Raw genomic sequence first — 19,383 nt, 5'->3', positions numbered from 1 at the left:
AAAAAATTCAAACAAGTTATGAAGTAAAGTATGTAGCTTCCACCTTCCGTATTGAATTTATGAAGAAAGTGTAAACTGGCGTCACGTCAGTTAAATTTTTTCCTTAAGTTGAATAGGGAAGGCTGTAGGACGTAGCGTAAGCTTTGTGAACCGCAAGAGTTTTACACTTTCTGTGTACATTGAATACAGAAGGTGGCTCATGCGGAAGCTAGATATTTTCCTCCTAACTTGTTAAAGGTTCTCTAAGCGATCCTGAGCGGAGTAACTTCCTGTTGACGTTCGAAGTGTTGTCAAACAAAACAGAGGCTAGCTAGACCCTCCCTCCTCCTCCTCCTCCTCCTCCTCCCCTCCCATCAGTGCTTCCTGAAACAGTCATGAACGCGCATTTAAAATCATTCTTGTCGGTTATTGGCTGGAGCGTGTTTATTATGATTCGTGGTCCAGGCTGCACCAGTTTGTTTTTGTTGCTGTTTTTGGAGCTTGTGGCGACTACAGAGACCGCGTTTTTTTACAGTGTGTTCAGGGGACAGGCAGCTAGCGGATGTTTGCTGTGTGTGACAAAAAATGTTTTGGCCTAAAAACGCGTGACATCGCTTAGAGGACCTTTAAATGTGGATTTTTTTTTCACAAACGCATCGCTTCGATTCAGAAGGCCTTTATTAACCCCCCGGAGAAGTGTGGAGTACATATTTATGATGTATGGATGTGGATGGAAGCTCTTTTTTCAGCTCATACTCATTGATCCCTATCACTGCCATTATAAAGCTTGGATGCGTCAAGATATTTATTAATATTTCTGTTATTATGTTCATCAGAAAGAAGAAAGTCATATACACCTAGAATGGCTTGAGGGTGAGTAAAACTTGGGCAATTTTCATTTCAAAGTGAACTAATCCTTTAAGGATATTTAATTATTTATTTATTATTATTTTGTATTTTTGAGCCAATCAGCGGAGATGAAAAATTATGTGAGAGAACTGGCAAAACAAATATAATGAAATATTTGCGATTTCTCTTCCTTGACATTTTTTTTTCTTTTCTTTTCTTTTCTTTTCTTTTCTTTTCTTTTCTTTTCTTTTCTTTTGTATTTTGGCAGAGTAGAAAACAACCAAACCAAATATGTATTTGACTGATTGTTTATTTTTGGGGTCAATGGTTTTTTTCACATTGATACAGTCAAATCATCCGTTTAATTACTTTATGTACACAAAACATGGGTGGAAAATGTCTAAGCATCCAGTTCTAAAATTGATTCTGAAATCTTGTAAACAAGGCACATGTACAGTTGCCAGAGTCAAAACAAAATGAATAATGAATGAATGTGAATAGATATGCAATTATTTTGAAACCTATTTTAGTACTGCTTTTCTTTTTTGTGGAGCTGGTAATTTATTGTAGCATCTAATATGACCTTCAGGACTAAACTGGCTGTGTTGACCCTAATAGTAATGATAACAAGAATAAAACATCATTAAGTTGTTTTTGTCCTAGCTTGGCAGTCGGTTTTAATGGTTTGTTTCCAAATGCCTTGGCTTGACATTTTTTCTGAAGGTCTACTACTTCACAGACAAGTAAAGACTGAATGCAGCATGCTAATTATGCACTTTTTTTTTTTTGTTGTGCCATTATTTTTTTGCATCATCTCTGAGTAAACCTTTACCTGCAAGGTCTATTTTTTCTAGAATAGAAAATAGATGTCATTGTGCTGTTTTTCTTTTACTAAGTAACACAACATGGTCATTAGCACTGTCATCTTTTTGACCACCTCAGTCTTGCTATTTGTAAACTGTAACATGCATAGACTACTCATCACATGGGCTAAAATCTGGGCCGTGTGCTTTCTTTCACATGACTTCCTCTATCAAACTAATTTGTATGAACATTTGGCACCATTGCTATGGGCTATGTTTGAAGGTAGGTTTTCTACAGTTTCATGAATTGATCACATCAGGTCTGAAATAGAACAGAACAGAAATACTAAAAACAATCTGAAAAACACTTTTAAAACACAATGGTTTTGTTATTATGTCAAATTTCTTCATCGTCCTGGACACAAAAAAAAATGTTTGACAGTGATGAGGTCGATACAGTGAAGCTCTAAATTTTTTTGTGACGTAGGGGAGACATCTTATAAACGCATTATTTCAAGAAAAAGATAATTAACATACATTTATAAACACTCTACTTGTATATTTCAACAGTTTAAAAAAAATCACAGAACAATGTTTTGTTTCTTAATGTGACCTATGACATGGTTTGGTCCACACATAAAATGTTTTTGAACTAAATTTAAAAAGGTATGTTTATAGAAAATAATACAATATAGCACCCTGTAAGGATGGCAAAAGGAAAAATTGCGTTCATTGTGCCATAAGGGTTCTGTATGGTGTTTAGCACTTTCGTTGAATTTGTTTTCTAATCAGCAGAAAATATACAGTATTTTCCATCATGCTATTTATATGGGAAATGATGTTCTTGAATGACAAACTAAGTGCCCAAAGGTATCAGTTCAAAGTATTTAAGCCTTTCTGTCATTCAGATCTAGAACATCCCTCAAGCTACTGCATGCTAAATGGAAGAGCACAGTGTGAATTTCTACCTCAATCTCGCCAAATATTTCTTCCTTCAGCACTGCTGTAGCTATAATTAGCTATAATTTCTGTGGCATCCTATGAATACTATTCCTGTCCTGTTGCCATCTTGTAATGAAGTCTTGATTTTGAGGGAAGAGGGCGCCTGAGGTGCCTAACCCTACAGAATCTTTCCTTCAAACAAACATCAGTTACTTACTTTATCTATAAATCCTTCTGTATTACAGTATCTAGAGACTTTGTCACAGTTTTAATGCACTCGAACTAATGCCTTACATTATTACACTTAGTTCGTGAGTTATATAGTTTGTACGCTCAGTTGTTACTCTTGTAGCAGTAGACGCCGTAGAGTTTGTGCTTCTTGTCTGGGAATCCAGAGAAGCGTACAGCGGCCTCTGTGGGACTGCAGCGCCTGCGTGGTTTTGAGATCGGGTACCGTACACTACCGTCTGCCAGCCAGCCTGCGTCGCAGCGGTCGTAGCCCAGCAGCTTCCATGCTGCGTACATCTGACCGACTTTTGCAATCTGAGCGCCATCCTTTTGACATGCCTGCACTGCCTCGTTATATGTAAGCTTGGAAGGGTGTATCAAATAATAGAAACGTCCTGGAGAAAAGAAAAGGGAAATGTGTTTATTCTCAAAGCTGGTTACAGTCAAATAATTTGCATTAGAGATTCTTTGCATGGGTGAACTCATACATTATGTATCACATCAATTGCATTTCATTTTTTACAGTTGCTAGCCTATTTCAATGTCTTTTATCAAACAGTTGGAAAGGACAAACCTTTGTAGTTAGAGGTGAAACAGAAGACATCATATCTTTCTTTTTGCTTGTCACGCATCCCATAATTCCTCACACCGGGAATGGTGTTTTTGCCTCCACATGGCTCTCTGGGTTTGGTGATGGGGTATTGCACCGATCCGTCACTGAGCCACCCTGCATTGCACCAATCCAACCCGTCTCTCCAGGCATCGTACAGCTGGTCGAAAGATGCCACAATGGCATCTTGGTCTCTGCAAGCTTTCTCAGCATCAGGGAAGTTCAGGTTGTAACGACCCAGTCGAGGAAAATATGGAAACACAATGCCTGTAGAAAGCCGAAGACCAGAAAAGGTATGAAATTGCATCATTTCATAATATAAGTGCTTAAAAATGCTTCCTGATTAGAGAATAATGTATGTAATCTGGCAATCAAATTCCTGATTGCTAAATCTATGTTTTTTTCCAATGCACCATCTAAAGTGAATTAAAATTTTGATTTATTACATGCCACTGAACTGATGCCAAGAATGCAGAGAGCAAGGACCAAATAAATGTCCCATTATTTGGCACTGATAGCTCTTGTGTCAGGATCTTGCTGATGGTCCAGATTTAAAACTTGTTCTAGTCTGCATTATAAGACTATTGAATAGCGTTTACATGGCACACAGTGTGAAGAGAGTCAGCACAATGCTTTCTCATAGCTAAATGGCTTGAGCAACAGCCAAGGATGTTGCATAAACTGTTTATAGAATTGTGTGTAATATTCCAAAAAATTCAAGCCCAGTCTCAAAATGGTAATGTCACTTTAGCAACATTTTTCCATGCACCACCAAAATGTGGCAATTTCAGAGGCTCGCTTAAAACCTTCAGAGGTTATCGTGTTAGAAAATGCAGAAGATGTACACAATGTAGATAGAAAACAATTTTGGTAATGGTAAAGTTTGATTCTTGCATTAACACAATCAATTGACTGCTATCAAAGATATCAAAAAAAAAATATGGTTTTAGGAAAGATTTTTGTTTGGTGCTGGTCCAAAGCTTGGCTGATGAAATTGTTTGACCAAGTAAATCTTGCTAGTTAATCCAGTTTTAAAACATGGTAGTGACACCACTACACCAGCATCTTAAAGATCATCATCTTTTCTTGAGGGTGAGACTTCAGAAACAAAATTAAAACTTCCCAAATGACCTGGTGTTGCATGACTAAATGTTGCTAGAGGGACATTTCCTTGAGGTTGTGTAGGAAAAACCAGCAAGATAAAATAAATCCAACATAAAAACCAGCATGATAACCTAAATCCATGTTTTACCTTGCAGGTCAAGGGATACAACTGCTGTATCATCCTCCAAGCCATCGATGACTTCACACTTATATTTCCCATAATCCTCTAGAGTGATCTCGGTAATAACCAGTGAGGCATCATTCTCGCTGGCAGCCTGAAGGTACACGCGGCCATGGAATTGACCATAGCTCTTTTTGTGGAAGCCCATTGCTACGAAAACATCGATTTCCTTTAGATAGTCTGAAGTCAGTTTAGTCCATTTAATCCTCAGTTTGGGATTTGGTGCAGACGAGGGATCTCGGTTGAACTTGCATGGCAGTGTGGCATTGCCTCCACGTTGTGAGATTACTTTGGGTTGAGCTGTGTCCACTGACAGTCGGGGGCCATTTTCTAAAAATCAAAGAATGAGATATTCAGATGTTCATTCAAAGAAGTAAAGAAATAGACACAATAATAATGCAGAATGCAACTGATTTAATAGCCGTGGCTCTGATTTGTTTGTCCCTGTTGCATTGGTTAGTGTTAATAACTTAAGGCGTTTCACAAAGATGATGGCGTGAATCTGTCCTTGTCTTATTGCTACAGGCTGTTGTGGTTATGCAAATACATGAATCATCATGTTTGCTACATTTCTTAGTAATGAAATTCCCCTACGTGTTTATGACAGAAACTGTGCACGCTCTTCCAATGAAGACCCTCCAGTAGGTGTTGCTACACTTGCAACCATTTTGGTGCACATATAACTATAATGTTGGCCAGTTTTTTCTTAAATCCATAATCCCAAAACTAAATTATTGCACTTTTGTATCTATTGTACCTATTTAGAGTTAAGAGGAGGGTTACACTGTATGATAAGCTTGACAAATCTGATTCTCATAACGATTGAAAAGTGGTGAAAGACATATTTAGGATTTGTTGAAGACATGATTGGAGAATGTCGTCCAAGGTAAAACAAATGTTTTCATTTTTAAATAAACGTTAGAGGGATTTATATGTCAAAATAACTCTCCCATACTCTTCCCCATGAACAGGCGGGTCAGATAAGGATCTGAGTTAGACTTGGACTGTCACAAACAAGTTCTCAACAACACCCTGATGGATCTGTTGAAAACCTGCAAGTTATCCAGTCAGCAAACAGACACTACAGCTGAACTGCAGATGAATTCAGCTTCTGCTAAGGGAATGCTTCTCTGTCAAAACGTCAACCAAACATTGAGTACAGGCACTGGCACAGTGTCCTAACCAGGTGCAATGCAACAAGTTTCTATCTTTAAAACTGTTAAAAAGTCTCACAGGATTTCAGATTTTTGAACAAACGTGATTTCACTGGTGGCTACTGTGCATGATTCAAAATAGAAAAAAGAAATTAAAACCAAGCTACCAAGTTGTGTTGTGCATTTGATGTGGCTTTTTAGGTCAAAATGTTGCATTTTTCCTGGTTAGGACACATTATGGTGTTTTTATACTTTTTAATACTTAATGTATTATTGTTCTCACATACCAATCTTGGTTATTTTGCATACGCAGACGGGGAGGCTGATAATACTATAATCAGATCTCAGCATGAGTAAATATGGAGCTTATCAATTATTTAACACTTGTAGTAAGTAATTCCAGCCACTTTGCGTCCTGTGATGGGAGCCAGAGGGTTTCAAATCACCTAAGCCCAATGAGCCCAACACCCAATGAGATAATTACGGTGAGTGCCCCTGTTAAGAAATGCTGGAGGGGAACACCATTTAGGGGATGGGCAGTACAACCCCCTCTCTATCTCTCTACACTCTCTTTCTACAATTTACTTTCACACACAAACACACCATTTTCCATCTCTTACCTGAGATGTATATGGTCCTGTAGTGCTCCAGGTCACTGTAAGCCTCATCAAAGTTGTCAGCTCGGCTCTCGGAGAGGACCAAGAGGAAAAAAAGCAGGAAGGTCATCTTGATTTATAGCACCGGGGGGTTGGGAGGTACTTCACTACATAGAGAACACAGGAATAAGGGCAGTCAGACAGTGTGCATTTTAAAAAAACATTTATCTACTGTATATCTTAACTAGTTTAATATTATAAGGGAGACATTCTTCATAGTTATATAATTAGGCTTTATGGAGTTTGTGAGAGAGTTCAGTTTTTTGTGACTTGCACCAGATCTCATACACGTTTCCATCTGCAGTAACTCCCCAGTGCAGTGCTGTCACGCAGACCCAAGTGCACACAGTGTCCTTTTCACCACATCGCTCAGAAAGCCACTCACACAAATAGGACAGCTACAGAAATAAATGACTAGGACCGTTAAACTTTTCACGCATTCATAAATCCCAATTAACACTAGTGCAATCCAACTACAAGTGCTGCAGGACTGCCTCCTTTACCCTTCACCTTAAGAGGCACTGAAGTATGAGAAAAGTGCAGTCAAGATGCTCACTACAGCACAAACTAGCACAAAACTTTGCAGGCATACTTCTAACACAGATCGTCTCCCTACAGACAACAAGCTCAGAAAGGACTTACCATCTTACGGAGTGTGTGCTCCCGGACACTAGCGCATGTGAGGACAGCTACACAAAAGATCAGGGTTAGAAAGTGTGTAGACTCCTCTCTCTCTGCAGTCACTCTGATTGATCCGTTTTTTTCTTCATTCATTTCAGAGTGCTGACGCACTGAGGTAGTTCCTCTCTACTGCAGTCAGCAGAACTGCTCTGCAGAGTAGCCAACCCCCCCAAACCCAGCCTGCAAACAGTCATTACGCATACCAGGAAGCCACCGCTGAGAACAGTGAGGACTCGCAGATGCAGTGCCCTCTCCTGTGACAGATAAGTTACCTTGGTACAGTGAGCTTGCTCAACTGTGACAAGGTAAAATCATATGGGTTCACTGCAGGCGAAGGATATCAAGTCCTCTGTTGCAAAAAAACAAAAAAAACAAAGACCAAATACAGTGCAAAGGAGATCTAGGCATTGTTTCAAAAAAGTAATATCATGAATTAGGCAGGGGCTTGGAGGACTCCACATGGGTCTGCTGTGCTAAATTGCCCTACGAGGCCATTTTATGGCACAACTGTTACGGTTAAAAGAATTCGTTCCCGCCCAAATGACCCTAAGGCCTTTTTAGTGTAACGACTGTCAAACATGCTCTGTTTTGCAGACTGACGGTTAACCAAACACAGGCCGTTAACTCTTATCCACACTAACTGGGCTGTTGACACAGAACATTGTTACCGACCACATTCCTTTGTGAGACTCCATTGTATACAGTGAGGTCAAGCACAGGGAAAACAATTCATGCCTTGAGTTTTTAAATGTGGGTAAATGTCCTAAACGCATTTACTGCAGTTGATCAGAAGACAGCAATGGTTTAGAAACGGTGCCAGACCACCAGCTAATTCACATAAGCATCACAAGAATCTTAGTCTTGCACAACTTGAGAACTTATCTTCTGGGAAGAGGCACTGATTCTGCAATTGGGGGAAAAAAATCCCTCGTTGTTGAAATCACTTGCTTCCAGAAAACAAATTTGATTGGTGAATTGGCTTTAAGACAGTTCAGTTTAAACATGACTCAATTCTCTGATACTTAACCTTGTACTACTCCTGTTTTTGTATGTTTAAGCCAGGGTGTTGTTACTACCTTGACATTAAATCCTGATCTCTAAAGTAAGCATTGCCAGCTTCATTTGTTGTTTAACAACAATGCCAATTTTTCAGTAATCATGCTCAAGGTCTTTAAGCAGTATAATAGTTGCCAGACCAGGTCACTTGCAAAGTCTTAGTGCAGTGGAATATGAGAAAATAAGCATGGCATCATATGTAAAGAAAATAAATGACTCGTCAACAATCTGAGGTCTGGGACAGGTCCTGATCAAACATGCTTGTTTAACTCAAGCACAGATTGTCCCAGATTGTTTCTGTAGAACTTTCCAGTCCTCGTTTGGAAATCCCTTTTGAAAGATCCTAACCCTTCTTTTGTTATGCTTTTTACCTAATGATGTAAAGTGTTTAGTTAACTGGGCTTTTTAGTATGTGTCTATTAGTGTCATTTTAAAGTGATGTTTGATAGCATGGGCTCTGAAATGACCTTTCCTGATGTAAATAGTACTTTTTTATTGCATTGGGTTTGGCTCCTAAAAAGCCCAATTTCAAAGATAAGAAAGATTTGCTTATTTGAATAGAACTAAATATTTACAGTCTTTACTTAGAACCTTTGTTATAAAAGTCTTTTGTTAGTAAAAGAAAATATATTGTTAGACACTTCCAGGTTTGGAGACTAAACGCATAAGTCGACACACAATGACTACAAAATGGTCAATGGTCGACACAACTTGGGGGGCATTTCATTATGACACTCCTCAACAACTCCTCAGGGAGATGGATTCTTTTTGGCCAGAACCTCATTCCCCTTTGACCCCATTCCCTAATGTGCCAAAACATAATTGATTTGAGTAGTCGTCGTTAATCACTTTGCATTACTATTAGGGCTATTCCTTTCCTCATTTGGCACAAGATCCCCAGAAGTGATAGTGGTTGTGTTTTTTCATGTTCATTTAGTGCCAAATGTTACTTTCAGTGATCCTGCATTATGCTAGTCAACCTAATTTCAAGCAATGTGTTCTTTCTTTCAGAAAGCACTGCAAAGTATAATTCCAGTTTGTCAAAGAAATGCAATACATTTTTTGTAATAGTAATGGACCATTATATATAGGCCAGACTGATTAATCTGTCAATACTTGGCCATTTTAATTAATCTGTTACCTAAATTTAGAGCACAGAGATGTCCTTTAGCAATCCTGATAACACCTGATAGCAATAATAGAGAGTATGCTCTAATTTCAACGTGAGATGAATGTATGAGCATGTTAGATAAAGATCGTGTTTGTAATGTGTTTGTTAATGAGTTAATTATTCTTGCCAGGAAAGACAGAGATATTTGAATGGCCTAAGGCAGTAAACCTGCTGAGTCCACAGTAAACCTGAGCAGATGGCAGTGGTGATTTTCAGGTGAATGCAGAAACAGTTCAACACATAAATAGATGCAGTGTAAACCTGTGATTTCAATGACTCATGTTTAAAGCTTACCTTTGATTCTACAAAGCATATTGTAACCCTTAATCTCCATAACATCAGTAAGAGGACTGTTTTCACCCTTCAAACGAGTCGCTGTCTTTGAAGGCCACACAATCTCTCTGCACCAGACATTAGACCGATGACAGTGCATGAATGGAATCCTAAAACCTCTCATTTACAGTGAAATCAGGCTTATTTTCAATGTCTGTCACTCAGTCTACCTAAACGTCCTGTTTTAGTTACTAAGGGCAGTTTTACACTAAAGTCCTGAAAAAGCTGTTTAAGCTTGACCTCTTAATACCAGCATTAACATTGCAACCGTCTGTGATGAAATGCTTATTGAAATCACCACGTCCTAACGTTAAGATACGTTTAGTTAAAGTAACACCATGTCTACACCAGACGTGAGCGGCGTCATGTGACAAAAGACAATAGAACCAGTTATGATCATTGATGTTGTCTACACTGGATGTGGTGCGACACTAGTGACAAATCTCCGACAGTAATCTGATGCCTCGTTCTATTTATGACGTACTGACATGAAGGACAAATGCTTTGCAACAGGTGCTTTGTCGCATTCAGTGTAGACAGGTTTTAGCCGCTGCAACGCGAGAGACAACGGTTGCGTCCGGTGTAGACACGGTGTAAGATATCTGACTTTTGCTGGGTTCAGACTACACAACATTTTTGCTGATAGTCACTGTCAGATTTTGTGATTTTGGCTCCTAAATTATTTTCGTGTCATGGACAAGAAACATGTCAGACTACACGTTGCTTCCTGACCAATTATCACTTGCCATCTTTACTTATGTGCATGATGTCTTTGAGAAGGTGGAATTGTGTAAACAAACAATGGCAACCGAAGTGGCATGTTAGCTTAATGCTAATTCCAGTACTAATCAGGTTGCTCAGGCGCCTCTTCTATTGTTCGTCAGCATTTATCTTTTTTTCACTCACGGTAGTCCCTCGAGGAAACATTATAAAGGCAGGAGTATTGTTGCCATAGTTCCACGAATCTTTCCTCTATTGCATAATTCCAGCTAGCAGCACCAATACCTTCTTCTCTCTTTCGTTTCACCATGTTTGAAAGCTGTGTATGGAAGAGCTTCTGTGCTCCTATTGGTCAATGTCACAAATTAAACGTGTTCTTTCTGTTGTGACGTAGAAGCGTCGCAGATGCGGCATTGGTTGTTATCCACTATGACACACTATACAAGAAAAAACAATTGATTCTTGCATCTCAACATCCATTCTCTTTTACGAATCAACATGACACCCTACATCAAAGGGATTGTGCCAAAATCAGGGTGATATTGCACAGTCTGAACCTGGCATTAGAGTCACATTGAGTTTTCCTAACAAAGGTATTCCTAACAAAATTATTTACTCTGTTTGAAATTCCTAACCCTCTTAACCATTTAAAATTGTAATTGAATACTGTATAGATTTGATGTTTTCAGGCAACACGGATTTAATTTTTTGCTTCACCTTGTTCATTTCATTTTCCAGGCAAATCAACTATATTTATTTCTAAACAGTACTGAAAGACCCACTGACACTTCAGGAGATTTAGTGCACTAACATATCTAAGACTGGCCCCATTGACGGGGTAATTGGATGGGCCATTACGCAGTCTTTGGTCTCCAAAGCACCACTCCCAAAAACTTAAAGAGCCGTGTCACAACATTTAAAATCTTTCCATGTGTTTTCTCTAGGGGTCAGGCGTGTGTTCGACCTCCACTCTGTGCAAGCACTTAATAAACTGAATTTGTTTCATGGACTCTGTTAGTAAGTCAAATCAATTAGTTACAGGTGTCATATGCAGTATATTTGTCATGAACGTTTATTACTACACATGGACATGGTTTGTAGCCTTATTTGCATTCTGTGAATTAAATAAATAATTGACCCAAACAAAAGAAATGCATTCATCCTCATGTTGTTCCAAACCTGAATGAGTGGAATTGGAATGCCATGAGGGTGAGTATTGTGTACTGAGTTATAGATGTATTAAATGGGGTCTATTAAAATATTTGAATATTTCACATTATTTAGGAAAAATTATGCACAGGTCGGAAAACAGTTCAGCCATTCATAATGAACAATAAAGAGACACTCTGTTTGGAATAATACAAAGAGGCTGTCTAAGATCCACATATAAAACTATTTTGTGATATGAGGAAAACTCACATTTTCTTCTAATATTTTACGATAGGGTCTCATTTGTGAACATGAGTTAATGCAATATCTAACAAAATCTAACAATTTAAGCAATATATTTTTACAGCATTAATTTTTGTACTAACAAAGATTAGTATTATTATACTCCTCTACTTTCAAGTATCTTGTTGGATAAACACAAATAACCAATTAAGCAAATGACATGCAAGAAAAAAAATTTACTATTTACGATTTACTATTTCGTTCTCTCGATTTATAAATCGTTCGGGATTTGGAACAATTTGAGGGTGATGACAGAATTTTCATTTTTGGGCGAACTATCCCTTTAAGTATTTTCTGCTTGTAACTATATTTCTAAACATTTTTTGTAAAGTATTAGACTTTAAGTGGAAAAAGCATACTGCATCTTTCGAGCAAAGTTCCAGTTTCATTCATGTTTCATTAATTTAATGGGGAAAAACAGCAGTTGTGTTATAACCGTTCATTCCGCTTGTACCTGCTCCTTACTGTTCTCTTATATGTTCCATGTTCGTTTAAGACAATGTACCTCCTATTCATAGACTCCAGCATGAGGAAGGGCTCTGTGCTCAGTGCATAAAGAGCCTTTGACTTGGCGGTACTACCTGGGCGTGTTAATAGGGGTGCTCATACCGACTCCAAAAATGGAATCGTAAGGCGTCACTGGTGGACAGCAGATGGGCTTTTTGATTGGGCAGCAGCAGGTAGCATTCTTGAAATCAACAGCCAGTGACTTAGTAGGCAAAAAAACTGAGCCTGTTACTCTTGGATATGTCTATATATTTGAAAGCTAAATATTCCGTACCACAAATAAACTGTTAGTTTGAGAAAGAATATTTTCTCCTAGCTGTACATGGGGTGAGTTCATGCCAGTCCCCTCCATCCAGCATCTCATTAGAGTTCTGTGGGTTTTGACGTCACCCTTGCACCACCTTAGCACACACAAAGAGTCCTCAGTGCTGATGCATAAACTACAACCGTCTCTCTACTACAGCATCTTCAACCAAATCTTCAAACCGGATACTCTCCCACACCCTAGAGTTAGGTCTCCAAAGGCCATAAATTAAAAATTCTGAAGAGAAAACAAAAAAGGAAAATACTATCTAGTTACTCTAAACAATAGGCTGTTTGAAATGAAGCATATTGAAACATTCATTACAACTGAAATGTGCAATTGTAAGTGTCCTAAACAAAGCTCAGCCTGCATTTGTCTCAGTCCAAATAGCATGTTTCAATCTCAGTGTTGGGTTATACTTTATAGACATTCTACTAACTTTAAGTAACTTTGCAACTACATGTCAACTAACTCTAATTAGAGTATTAGTAGACTGTTAGGTTAGGGTTAGTAGTTGACATGTAGTTACAAAGTTACTTATAGTCAGTCGAATGTCTGTCCGAGACCATCAAAATAAAGTGTTAGCATTAAGCAGATAGTATAGTATACTAATATTGTTGTATTGCAGTCCAGTCTCAAAAGGCATGCATTCCTGTATTTTAGCCCCTGTTTACATCTAGAATTAAGATGCCTTTTGGTCGATTGGATCACAAGTAGATGAGGGAGACACATTCCTATTTATACTTGGTGTTTTAATCCGCCTCCTTTGTCTGCTTTTGACCACTTCTGATTTATTCGAGAGGAGGGTCTATGGGTGGGTAAATGTATGGGTTTTTTTAGATCTTACGATATAATGGACAAAATACTACGGAAAAACAAACATACGGGGAGCAGCAGCTTTCGTTTCTGTATGTACGTTAGTGTAAGTTATAAATCAGGAATGGTGAAAGAACATGGTATATGGTACATTTTTCGTCTTCAAGCCAAACTTGAGTATCCAGCCAACAAAGTTTAAATCCTGTATGGCTAGCGTGCTTCCCATAATGTTTATGCATTAGGTCAGTAGGTGGAGAGTAGGTGGTGTTTTGTGGCTCAAAGCATTCGACCACAGCGTTTACACTACGAAAGCAATCCAGTCGAATGTGTTTTTCGACTTTGGAAGTGGTCAAACGTGGACAAGCTCAAAACCTTTTAGACCCCATTTACACCTGTATTTAGCATCGTCCACTTTGGTCCAATTGACCAAAATGCACCTTAATACCAGGTGTAAACAGGGCCACAGAGTGCCTGATGTCATCTGCCCTTATGAAAAGCAACAATCCTTCACTAGTTTTATAGCTTGATGCCATTGGAGAATCTTTGTAAGTTAAAACGAGAGCTTTTATTATGTCCAAAGAGCATAGCAATACAATGAAAAATGGTTCTTCATAACAAGATGTTCTTTGCTAAACCTAAGGTGAAGCAAATAACCACTGAAGAACATTCTGTTCTGCTTAATAGATCTCTATGGACAAAAACACATTGATAGTTTTATTCAAATCTGATTAACAACACTGGTCTAAGCATGAAATGAACAATGTTTAATGAGATAAAACAGACTCTGAAGTGATGCAAGACATTAACCTGGAGGAGACCAGGGGTGAAATTAATTGCATTACCCCAGGCCACCCTCCTCTACATCACTGCACTGTGGAGAATAAGGACGAAAGGTCACTTGGAAAATCGGCTGGTTTAATGTGCTCTGGCAACCATGTGAGAAAAAGGTCGGAGTTCAACCATGGTGATCACAGACCACTAGACATATCTTTGAGAAAGCTGGCGACATGACCTTGAGATCTGCAGCCAAACAGCTTCCAGACAGATCTGATTAACCACCGCTAAATAGCAAACATGCATTATGCCAACAAGCTTTACTTAAAGAACCATAGTGTCAGCTGAAACAATGGCGTTACCACCTTAAAGACCAGACAGACTGAAAGGAAACTATGCAGTTGCGTTAGTATACACTTATACACTATTAGAATGTCATAAATGACATGAATGTACAAGAGTGCATTTGTATTTAGCTTCTTTTCATGAGGTGTTGTTTTAGCTCCAGGTCTGTCTATATATAACTGGGGTAAGAAAATTGGGCAAAGTGTCACCATAGTGGCTCACTGAAGCTCAAGTTTTAAGGTTGCTCCAAACCAATAGATGGCAAACTCTGCCCTCCATGCAATACAGAGTGCTTCATTCATGTGTCAAATAAAGCCATGCATTATTAATTTATACTTTTACACACTCTTGGCCCCTAATATTTGTATAACCATCTGTTCCTTCTTAGCACTTTTGCCTGTATTGAAGTGGACCCTCTGTATGTGCCTATTTTGCCTCGTAAGAACATTCTGTCAATGCATGGACTCAACAAGCAAGCTTTTCACTCTGCAGAATGTGGGCTACACTTGTTGGTCTCTTTGGAGCCAGGCTGTCTCATAATTCATTGAGAAATAACAAGGGGAAGTTGTTTGTGTTAATGTTAATGGGAGGATTCATGAATTGACTCAACTGCTGGTAAACCACTAAACAGCTTTACGAAGACATGAAGATAAAACAAATGGTTTTGAGGGAGAGATTGAGACAGAGATGTAGCCATTATGAATGCAATTACATCTCTGATTCAACCTCAAAAGATTGCCAAATCAATAATACTGAAAAAAAAAAGGTTCATCTGTAAACAATATTGAAAAATAAGTTTACATTGGCTGATTTAAATGTTATTTAGGCTACTCAAAAATACATTTGGAATATTTGATTCTTGTAACATGACAGCAAACTGGCTCAATGCATTAATATTTTAGGGTAGTATTTAGCTTTACTGTTTTTAAGAAATAAAGCTTATTTCAAAGTATTTAGACTTATATTTTTTATTTTAAACATTTTGTATTTTTTTCTTTAGCACATTCTGTAGACAGTTTCATCACAGACATCTTTTTAAACCATCAAAACATATGAAAAGAGATAAGTAATGTTTTGTATAAATTGCATTTTAATGTATTTTTGAGCGTTGTCTCTTGTTAGAACAAACATATTTGCAAGCTTTTGCGAGTTACGTAAAAGTTTCAGCGTATTTACAAAATAACATATGATAGGCTAAAACCATGTAACGTAATAGACGTTTATGAATGTAAAGACTATGCAGACGGTCACTAACATGAGCATGTTCTGTTCTACAGGTGTTTTTATCCGTATGGACGGCACTGATGCGTCGCTAAAAACAGGCTAAATGAAGTCTAAATAAAGAAGGGATGTGTAGTGATAGGCTCTTACCTTGTGGAGCAGAGCTGTGCGTCCTGCTGAATGATCTTTGGTGGGCTCCAGCCTCAGAACTGCTCGCAGATTTTCACACACGTCACAGAACAAGGCAGAACCCGCGGGAAAACACGCGCGTTCACGGACAGTAAAAGAGAGGTGCTGACAGAGACGCTGTGCGTCATCAAGAATATTAATATGTTACAGAAACCCTTAACAAAGTAGAGTTTTAATAGTTTTAATAAAGTGTGTATATGTGTGTATATATATTTGTGTACACTTGTAAAATGTATTAAAAATATTGTATTTCTTATAGCCTGCTTTACTAAACAGTAGCTATTGAATAATGTTTCTTGTCAGTAGTAGGACAGAAATCATCACATAGCTACTTTTGAGGAGAACATGTCGCCTTCATTATTCAGATTTGTTGTCAGTCCATGTTCTAAGTTTTTAAAGTTTTTCTTATTCAAATAAGTTTTTTTTACTCCACAGAAGAAAGAAATGCAGGTTTGGAAGGACATTAGAATGAGTACCTAAATGAATTTTTACCTAAATGAATAGAATTTTTATTGCTTTGTGAACTGTGACTTTAAAGAGATAATTCACCCAAAATTATTCTGTCATCATTTACTCACCCTCAAGTTGTTTTGTATGAGTTTCTTTGTTCTATTAAAGGGGTTAGTTCACCCAGAAATGAAAATAATGTCATTATTACTCACCCTCATGTCGTTCTACACCGTAAGACCTTCGTTCATCTTCGGAACACAAATTAAGATATTTTTGATGAAATCTGATGGCTTAGTGAGGCCTGCTTTGCCAGCAATGCCATCAAACTTCTCAAGATCCAGAAAGGTACTCAAAACTTCAGAGTGTTATGAATCAGCGTATCGAATCATGATTCAGATTGCGTGTCAAACCGCTGAAATCAAGTGACTTTGGCGCTCCGAACAGCTGATTCGACACGCTGATTCATAACGCTCCGAAGCTTCCTGAAGCAGTGTTTTGAAATCGGCCATCACTAAATAAGTCGTCATTTATTTATTTTTTTTGGCGCACCAAAAATATTCTCGTCGCTTTATAATATTAATATTGAACCAGTGTACTCACATGAACTGATTTAAATATGTTTACCTTTGTGGATCTTGAGAGAGGAAGTGTCATTGTTGGCTATGCAGGCTTCACTGAGCCATCGGATTTCAACAAAAATATCATAATTTGTGTTCCGTAGATTAACAAAGGTCTTATGGGTGTGGAATAAAGTACATTATTTTCATTTTTGGGTGAGATAACCCTTTAAACACAAAAGAAGATATTTTGAAGAATGCTAGTTGATGGACCCCATTGACTTCCTCAGTATGAAGAAAAAAAAACTATCCCTTTAAGTATAATGTGTTTACTTATATATATTTTCTGTAATTTAATATCTTTCATAAACACTTTTCTCATCATATAATCATCTGAAGCCACACAAATGTCCTCTCTGCATGTTACCAGATACGGTCAAAATGAATAAAGGATTGCGTGTGGTGGACATAATGTTGGAACTTTTCCTTTTGATAGAATTTGGAAAACATGCAGCCTAATTTGGTCAAAAATCTTAAAACATAAGTTGTAATATGCCCGTGCCCTTCATTCAGTGAAAGCACTCTTGAATATCTTCATTGCATAAAGATAAGGTCGCAAATCTATTTTTGGTGATTTCTTTTAATGGTCTCTTGCAATGTTCTGGAACCGTTAGTACATTTTCTTTTCCACCTTAAGACATTTTTAGCTTTAGAAGGAAATTTTCACTCAGCCAGTTTCCCCATGACAAAGTGTTCTTTCAGTAAATGTTTGAGAGGTAGGCCAACTACAAAACATAACATACTCATCGCTCAAGGATGAATGCAGAATACTTCCACTCTGAACATAAAACCGGTTGTCCAGTCTAACAGTGATCACATATCTGTTTATGTGATCCAACATAGTCTCAGCTTTACAGCTGTGTTTGATATTTCAGTATGTATTAGTTTTGGTCAGACAGAAATTCTTTTTATGAAGTCTATATATTCCACATATTTCTTCTGTTCTTTATAAGGCTTTTTCAGACTTATACTCTTCAAAATGGCATGTAAAACATACATTGCTTTTCAACATTATGACTGTATTAAAATATAGAATGCGTAAGGGAAAGTGTAGCCTATATTTAGCATATTTATGATGAAGCTTTAAACTAGAAGTGGGCGGTTTTTGGCCAGAATACACTGTGGACAACGCTTGATGCCAAAAGTCTGGCTCTGTGAGACTAGATCCAACACACTGGTCTTATGTCATCAAGACAGCTGATTCTCTGACCAAAGGGTAGAATATGACATTCTTGAGATGTTTGGTACTTGCGTCACTTCTGTGTACAAAAGACAAGATGTCTTATTTTGAAGTCTTCATGATATAACAGAAAAATTACAGGGGAATTGTTGTTTTAATTGAAGTTGTGTTGTATTGTGTTCATTTTAAAGCATTGCCCATGCAAAGCCAAAAGTTGGCATAGTCCTAAGAGGAAGGCCATAAACACAAGAGAATGCAAACGCTGAGCCTGTAAAAGTTCAGTCCACAGGGAGATGAACTGACCACTTCTCTGTGGGGTTTATTGACTCTGGCATACAACTAATTACATTATACCTCAATCCGCTGTATGTTGTATCCAAAGAAATTCCAGGAAGTTTTAAAAAGGAATGTTGTATGTATTGGCTCTTTTAGGCAGCTTAGATTATGGTTATTTGTAACATAAAATACATACAAGTTATTAACAGCAACCACCCAAATCAACCGCAAAGCAATAGAACAGCTTTGCTTTGAGGAGGTGACTTTTGAATGAGCAAGCAACTAAGAAAATGTAAAAATCTAGTTGTTTCCTATTATATCTGCATAGTTTTAAGCTCATTTACAGACACATTGAGAATGAGGTCATCCAAATGGATTTGTTGAGTACTTTCCATTTCTGTCTATCTTTATAATTCTCCATTTGTATTGAAGACACAAAGACTTAAAGGGTTAGTTCACCAAAAAAATCTTCAATTACTCTTGTGCAGTCCAAATCCATAAGACTTCCATTCATCTTCAAAACACAAATGAAAATATTTTTAATGAAATCTGAGATTTCTGTCCCTCCCTTTAGTAAACTCTGACGCTTTAAAACGTTCATAAAGAGATGGTAAAAGAAATCCATGTGAATCGAGCAGTTTAATTCAAGTCTTTTGAAGAGACACGATCACTTTATATGATGAACAGATTTAATTTCAGCTTTTATTCATATAAAAACAATCATCAGCAAACAGCGTTTTTAACATTTAATTTCGGTAAACGGAAGTTCAGCTCAACGCGCAACA

At 37.7% G+C, this 19,383-nt stretch overlaps 1 protein-coding gene across 2 annotated transcripts; it reads right to left on the bottom strand.

Moving 5' to 3' along the window:
* Positions 1–871: 871 nt before the first annotated feature.
* Positions 872–16,075, bottom strand: hapln1b (hyaluronan and proteoglycan link protein 1b). Of its 2 annotated transcripts, none has more exons than XM_067399044.1 (5): positions 16,037–16,075; positions 6,471–6,613; positions 4,664–5,026; positions 3,376–3,678; positions 872–3,196 (listed from the first exon to the last, which is right to left on the bottom strand). In XM_067399044.1, exons 2-5 carry the CDS (start codon positions 6,574–6,576, stop codon positions 2,907–2,909), a joined length of 1,062 nt encoding a protein of 353 aa, XP_067255145.1. In that variant the 5' UTR covers positions 6,577–6,613; positions 16,037–16,075; the 3' UTR covers positions 872–2,906. The 2 variants fall into 2 exon arrangements, with proteins under 2 accessions (XP_067255145.1, XP_067255146.1); XM_067399045.1 differs by lacking the exon at positions 16,037–16,075 and adding an exon at positions 7,149–7,297.
* Between the last annotated feature and the right edge of the window lie 3,308 nt (positions 16,076–19,383).

The sequence above is a fragment of the Chanodichthys erythropterus genome, chromosome 10 (genome assembly GCF_024489055.1).
Source record: "Chanodichthys erythropterus isolate Z2021 chromosome 10, ASM2448905v1, whole genome shotgun sequence".
Taxonomy (NCBI): Eukaryota; Metazoa; Chordata; class Actinopteri; order Cypriniformes; family Xenocyprididae; genus Chanodichthys; species Chanodichthys erythropterus.
Note: the sequence above shows the minus strand (reverse complement) of the source record. Positions and strands in the feature narration are given on the sequence as shown.

Excerpts from the sequence above, each read along its gene's own strand:
- hapln1b (XM_067399044.1), bottom strand. The coding sequence starts at position 6,576 with ATGACCTTCCTGCTTTTTTTCCTCTTGGTCCTCTCCGAGAGCCGAGCT. Across the intron at positions 5,027-6,470 it reads CAGGACCATATACATCTCAG|AAAATGGCCCCCGACTGTCA; the intron begins GTAAGAGATGGA and ends TTTGATTTTTAG. Across the intron at positions 3,679-4,663 it reads TGTATCCCTTGACCTGCAAG|GCATTGTGTTTCCATATTTT; the intron begins GTAAAACATGGA and ends GGCTTTCTACAG.